Raw genomic sequence first — 7,500 nt, forward strand, 5'->3', positions numbered from 1 at the left:
GAGGAGGAGGAGGAGGAGGACGAGGAGGAGGAGGAGTCGAGATCAGGGACGTCTTTGGGATGTATGGATGATGTATGGGTGATGTGTTTACGCGCGCACGCACACACGCACAGTCAACACACATCCATGAGAAAAAAAAAAAAAAAAAAAAAAGAAAAAAAGAAAAAAAAATCAAAAGGAGAAGAATTAATAATGACAATAATAATAATGATGATAGTAATAGTAGCAGTAGTAGTAGTAACAACACCAATAATAATAATAATAATAATAATAATAATAATAATAATAATAATAATAATAATAATAATAATGACAATAATAATAAATACAGTTTCAAACACTAACTAACAACTAAAGTAATCCACTAATTGAATATTTACACAAGAAAATAATAATAATAATAAAAAAAACACAATATCAAACTAAGAAAAAATATATTCGTATTAATTTCACTCAAAAACAAACAAACAAACAAACATACATATGAGATCAGAATTCTTTGTCACCCCTTCGTAAACAGACAGACAGACAGACAGACAAAGCAATTCAAAGGGAGTCTGGCGGGGTTACACATAACTTTCTAAAGAGGTGTTTGTTTGGGGAGGGATTGTTGGGGCAGTGAGATCCTTGGGGGGAGGGGGTAGGGCGATTAAATGTGTTCTGATGTATAATTGGGGTGTTTAAAACTGTTTTGGTGTATATTCGGTGTGTTTAAGGGTGTTTTGGTGTATTTTGGGTTTACTTGGGGTGTTTTGGGAGGGGCAGTGAGATCCTGGGAGGGGGGCGGATGCTCTGTTGGGGGCGGGGTTAGGAGGACGGGGAGGGGGACGGGGAGGGCGGCGAAGAGCGAGACTTCTTCAGCAAATCTGGCGGCGCTTCCTTCGTTGTCTTCGGTAAGGTGGAGCCACGTCGCCTAATCTTCATGTACGCTGCGTGGGAGAAACAAAAAGTGATATTAGTTACACAGAAACAGCCACAACAGACCTTGCGCTCCTCACGAGTCAACCTGACCTAGGATTAATAAGGTGGTCGTAGAAGAGGACAGTAATCAGAAGGCTCTCTCCCCACCCTCCACTTCCTCCGGCATAAGCACAAGTACAAGAAACAGGTCGGAAATGAATACCTTAAGGGGTCAGACAATGAAAAACCTGAAGGAAATTTTATAGGAAAGAATGAAAACTGATTAAATGAAGAGCCCCCATTTCCAGGAGGCAAGGAGTTTTAATCTCTAACAAACGAACGGTGCCAGCCGCGGAGTGGAGGCAAACACTTGTCAACACGGCATTTAAAAGTGTGTATGGTGTTGCAGCCTGTCACGTCTCCAGGAAGACCATTACATATTAACTGCACGGTGGAAAATATTTTTTTGATTTATGAGAGTTGAAGGATTTCCCAACAATTTTGCAACCATTTCCTCGCGTGTAATGGAAAAAATCCAAATATTGAAAAATACATGTTTGAAAAATCTATAGTTATGCGTACATAAGCTAAAATTGAGGTAAGAGAGAGAGAGAGAGAGAGAGAGAGAGAGAGAGAGAGAGAGAGAGAGAGAGAGAGAGAGAGAGAGAGAGAGAGAGAGAGTGCTGAACAGAATAGTGACGAATGATTAACAATACTGGTAAACTCTTGCATTAGGGAGGTGGACAGAATAAGTTTGTGAGGGAGTAGCGCGTCTCATGAGGCTGGGGGTTGGGGGGAGGAGGATTATGAAGGAAGAACAACCAGCAGCAGCAGACCTACTGGCCCTTACTTGGCTGTTTGTCGATTACTCTATCTGAACGAATGGTAAAGAAAAAGGATAATAAAGGTGAAGGCTCCTCCCCACCCACCACTCCCTCCAGCCTTGACTCGCTGGAAATAAAAAAAAAATAAAAAAATAAAATAAAATAAAATAAAATAAAATAAAAATAAAAATAAATAAAAAAATAAAAAAATACAAGGAAAAATTGTATGGAAATTTTGACGAAGACTAAAAAATAAAACATCACTATCACTACAACTAAAAATGGTGGGAAAGAGTCAACTACCACAGCTGGACCGAACAGGTGAATGAGGGACTCGATTCCCTGCTTACCCGAGGATCAGGAGATCGCAGCAAGACACATCACCAGCCGGACGGCACTGCCAGCCAACCCCCGCACCACGCTGTCTAAAGTCTAAACTACGTGAGGTGGGCACCTGGAGCACAAATCTACTTTCGCAAACCAAACTTCTAGGACAACGGACAGTGTCTTAGCTGCGGATTACTGTCTAAATACTTGGCCAATCTATTCTTGAAGGCTGTAACTGTTTCTCAATCAACGTCACTACGGGGGAGAGAGTTCTAAACATTAACAACGTGATTAAAAAAGAAACGTTTTGCTTAATTTGACAAGAATCTTTTGCCAATTGTTTTGAAACTGGTCCGCCTTCTTGTTACATTTGACTGGTCGACTGTAAAATAATCATGTGCATTAATGTTGATGCATCCTTTGAATATTTTAAAAACTTCAATCAGATCACCTCGCACTCTATCTTTTGAGATTAAAGAGATTAAGTCCCTTGTTTTTCTTCCTATGTTCTGTTTCTCAGCCTCGGAATAATTTTTGTTACTTTATGTTGTACTCTCAAGATTTTCCATGTCTTCTGTAATATAGGGACCAAAACTGTATTTAAGATGGGGTCTGACCAACGAATTATTGTTTTAATATTCCTTTTTCTGATTTTTATTTACGAAAAGATGTCCAATAAATCCTACCAGTTTGTCAGCTGTCATGCCCACCTGCTAACACTGCTGACCGGGCTTTAAATCGCTCGTTATTTACACTCCGAGATCTTTTTCTTTACTTACTGCGGAAAGCTGTCAGCCATTTATTAAACACAGGAGTTGACTGTTGTTACTTCCGATGTGCAATACTTTACATTTGTCGATGATGAACTTCATTTGCCATTTACTGGCCCAGCAAGTCAATCGATCTAAGTCTGACTGAAGTATTTCTGTCTCGTCCCGTAGTTGCTTTACAAACAATTTTCGTATCATAGAGAAATTTTGATACTTTGCACGTGAGTCCCTTGTCAACGTCATTTGCACATATTAAGAACAGAACAGGACCAAGCACAGATCCCCGGGGTACACCACTTTTTACATCAAGCCAACTGGACGAAAAAACGTTTACAACCACTCTCGATTTCTGGTCAGAGGCAGTCTTTTAACCAACTGTGAATACTGCTGGGGATACTGTGTGGCAATACTTGACTCAGTAAACATTTATGAGGAACTTTATCAAACGCTTTCTGGAAATCTAGGTATACTAAGTCTACTGCTCTACTCTCATCGTAAACATCAAAAATACAATGAAAGAAGGCAAGTTAGTCAAGCACAAGCATTTATTACAAAAACCATGTTGCAAGTCATTCATTGTATTAATATCTTCCAAAAATTTGATGATGTTGTCACGAATGATTGTCTCCATTAATTTACATACAACCAATGTCAGGCTAAGTGGTCGATAGTTGGCTGGTTGTGTCTTTTTGAGAATTGTGGAGTTACATTTGCATTTCCTATCGGATGGAACTTTGCCAACTGTTAAAGATTTATTAAACAAAACTGTGAGCGGTTTACTGGTCTGATGTTTGGTCTCTTTCAAAATTCTAGGCGAAATTTTGTCTGTGCCCCAAGCTTAAACGTTCATTTTATCAACAGCTTGCATAACATCGCTTTCTGTTATGAGAATGCCATCTATCAAATTGTGAGTCCTGTTTTCTGGTGGATGAACTGATAGGCAGTTTTCTTCAGTGAATATTGATCCGAAGAATCTGTTTAATGTTGCTATTTCGCGTTCATTTGTATGACTACCAGTTTCAGCAGCAACTGGACCAATACAGCATATGAAGGCCGTTTTGTTATTAATATATCTGTAAAATTCTTTGGTACTGGACTTAAATGCTTCCACATATTCTTCAAGGTTTTTCTTGCTTCGCTTAATTAATTTCTTGCTTTCACGTCGGATTCTGTCAAGTTTTAATTGATCTGGTTGGTTCTTGGCTGACTCATACTTAGAGCATGTGTGGTTCTTTTGACAAAGCCTTTCTTTGATCTTGTCATCCCAACACTTAAGTTTGTTTCATCACAGATCGTCTGTTTCGAAATGGAACGCATTATTTAATTCAGTAGTGAAGGCCTCCCACGATTTATTAATATTTGTTTGCAACATAGTTTCGGTCCAGTGAGCGTTGTTTGAAAGTGAAAGAGTCTAGTGAAGTTCGCAATCTGGTAGTCCAGTACCTTTTCCTTAGTGTCTTTTGCTGGACTTGCTTTAATTACAATACTGAATGAGATTATACGATGATCGCTGCTACTGAATGCTGAGCCACCATTAACATTATTAACTAGATTTTCTGCAGTTGATAAAACAAGATCTAAAATATTATTATCATGTGTCGGTTCAACATGCTGATACAGATCACTCCAGCACATCAGAATACAACTCACGCCCTGTATGCGAGGTAAGTTATCGCCCCATCTCGCTGCCGGCAAGCTGAAGTGTCCCACAGTAAGTCCCGTGATGAATACGTGTTTCAAGGGCAAATTCAGATAAGTCATGGTCGCTGCCTGCAGACTGGCCTGAGGCTCTATAAATTAAGCCGATTTTTACTTTACTAGATATATATATATATATATATATATATATGTATTTTTTTATTTTTTTATTTCAAGAAAGACTGTCTACGCTACTGACCATCTCTGTTTTCACCAAAGTTGGGTGGAGAGAATTCTGAAAGTATAAGGTGAGTCCTGCACCGATCTGTTCTCTCTTTCGTAACTGAAAATTGTATAAGCCGGTAAATTATATCCCGCAATGAATCCTTATTTAATGCATCAAGTAACTCCAATCACATGATATTTTTCCATCGCTGTGAGGACTTCGAGGTCTTCAAATCTGTTGCGGAGGCTGCGGCACCAACGTGACAAGCTTTTCTGTTCCCTGCGTCGAGGGTCGATCTAACTGGTTGGTTCCTCAAGGCGGGGCTGCTGGAGTTACCTGTGTACCGTTTTTTTTTATATGACGTCAGAAACCTGGTGGCAGAGCAGCCTTCCCAAGCGTGCTGCCCCTACGGGATTCAAACGGACACCATCTTCTCAGTAGAGGTGAATGTCAAAATAGCATTGGTTCCATAAATTGAAGAAATGAACGCTTCCCTCAGCAGACACAAAGGCATGAGCCCCTCAGCACACACACTGGCTTGAGTCGGCTGTTGGTGCTGAAGGCCTTGTTATAAAATTTCCTCTCCCCCCTGACCCTTGGTAGAATTCCAGACATGACAGTATTGGAACCATTCATCTTTTGAAATGCTTCATCATAGGACGGCACTCCTCAACCACTTGCTCGGACCGCGATAAAGAGGAGGAGGAGGAGGAGGAGGAGGAGGAGGAGGAGGAGGAGGAGGAGGAGGAGGAGGAGGAGGAGGAGGAGGAGGTAAACAGCATGAAAGTGGCGGTAAATGATAGCAAGATACAATTGTTTAGCATAATTCAGTCTCTCTCTCACACACACACACACACACACACACACACACAGTCATTTAATTCTCTCTCTCTCTCTCTCTCTCTCTCTCTCTCTCTCTCTCTCTCTCTCTAAGGATGTCTTCTATAACGAGAGAGAGAGAGAGAGAGAGAGAGAGAGAGAGAGAGAGAGAGAGAGAGAGAGAGAGAGAGAGAGAGAGAGAGAGAGAGAGAGCTATATGGACCCTCTCCCTCCTCTCCCACTCTCCCTCTCGTAACTTGGGGTAGCAGGTGCAGACGAGTCTCTCAACAAAACACAACCACTACCAACAGATTCTCTCTCTCTCTCTCTCTCTCTCTCTCTCTCTCTCTCTCTCTCTCTCTCTCTCTCCCCTCATCCTCCCAGAGAGAGAGAGAGAGAGAGAGAGAGAGAGAGAGAGAGAGAGAGAGAGAGAGAGAGAGAGAGAGAGAGAGAGAGAGAGAGAGAGAGAGAGAGAGATACACAGCTGGGGGCGATAATTACAAGGAGGAGGAGGAGGAGGAGGAGGAGGAGGAGGAGGAGGAGGAGGAGGAGGAGGAGGAGGAGGAGGAGGAGGAGGAGGAGGAGGAGGAGGAGGAGAGGTAGTCTTTCAAAGGTCATTTTTGGGTCAAAGAAAAGGTCATTCTCTCTCTCTCTCTCTCTCTCTCTCTCTCTCTCTCTCTCTCTCTCTCTCTCTCTCTCTGACTGAGAAAAGGAAATAGGAGAAAGATGAAAAGAAGAGAAGAGGAGGAATAAACAGTAAATACAAAGGAGGACGAGGAGGAGGAGGAGGAGGAGGAGGAGGAGGAGGAGGAAGGCAGAAAATTAGATGTTTTACTTTTGCCTGTGGAGAGAGAGAGAGAGAGAGAGAGAGAGAGAGAGAGAGAGAGAGAGAGAGAGAGAGAGAGAGAGAGAGAGAGAGAGAGAGAGAGAGAGAATAAAAGCACAAGCAAATTGATACAGCTCTCTCTCTCTCTCTCTCTCTCTCTCTCTCTCTCAAAACAGAATGTGTGTGTGTGTGTGTGTGTGTGTGTGTGTGTGTGTGTGTGTGTGTGTGTGTGTGTGTGTGTGTGTGTGTGTGTGTGTGTGTGTGTGTGTGTGTGTTTCAAGTGGTAGGTAACATGAGTGTGTGTGTGTGTGTGTGTGTGTGTGTGTGTGTGTGTGTGTGTGTGTGTGTGTGTGTGTGTGTGTGTGTGTGTGTGTGTGATTTATGACAACACAGAAAACACACACACACACACACACACACACACACTTAGCACACAGTGAGTGAGTGAGTGAGTGAGTGAGTGAGTGAGTGAGTGAGTGTGTGTGTGTGTGTGTGTGTGTGTGTGTGTGTGTGTGTGTGTGTGTGTGTGTGTGTGTGTGTGTGTGTGTGTGTGTGTTTGACCCTTGCCCCTCCCCCTCTCTCTCTCAGGTAATTTTCTCGACATTGCACTAATTACGTCAGAGAGAGAGAGAGAGAGAGAGAGAGAGAGAGAGAGAGAGAGAGAGAGAGAGAGAGAGAGAGAGAGAGAGAGAGAGAGAGAGAGAGAGAGAGAGAGAGAGCCTTGACCTTAGCGCATCTACAAGACCTTCCTGACCTTATGAGAAAGAGGAAGAGGAGGAGGAGGAGGAGGAGGAGGAGGAGGAGGAGGAGGAGGAGGAGGAGGAGGAGGAGGAGGAGGAGGAGGAGGAGATAATAAGTGATCTTCCAACCTCTATTTCCTTCTCCCTTCGCCCCCCTTTCTCTCTCTCTCTCTCTCTCTCTCTCTCTCTCTCTCTCTCTCTCTCTCTCTCAAATACAAAGGAATTATTGAGAGAGAGAGAGAGAGAGAGAGAGAGAGAGAGAGAGAGAGAGAGAGAGAGAGAGAGAGAGAGAGAGAGAGAGAGAGAGAACAAGTAGTAGTAGTAGTAGTAGTAGTAGTAGTAGTAGTAGTAGTAGTAGTAGTAGTAGGAGGAGGAGGAGGAGGAGGAGGAGGAGGAGGAGGAGGAGGAGGAGGAGGAGGAGGAGGAGGAG

General features: G+C 42.6%; 1 protein-coding gene across 1 annotated transcript in view; it reads right to left on the reverse strand.

The window, feature by feature from the left end:
- Window positions 1–7,500, reverse strand: part of LOC135095548 (mucin-2-like) — a 14,055-nt gene that overhangs the window by 465 nt on the left and 6,090 nt on the right. The window contains exon 2 of the mRNA XM_063996441.1: window positions 1–929. This exon is cut by the window's left edge and continues 465 nt beyond it. Coding sequence (XP_063852511.1) covers window positions 808–929 — 122 coding nt within the window. The 3' untranslated portion in view covers window positions 1–807. The remainder of the gene's footprint in view (window positions 930–7,500) is intronic.

The sequence above is a fragment of the Scylla paramamosain genome, chromosome 49 (genome assembly GCF_035594125.1).
Source record: "Scylla paramamosain isolate STU-SP2022 chromosome 49, ASM3559412v1, whole genome shotgun sequence".
Taxonomy (NCBI): domain Eukaryota; kingdom Metazoa; phylum Arthropoda; class Malacostraca; order Decapoda; family Portunidae; genus Scylla; species Scylla paramamosain.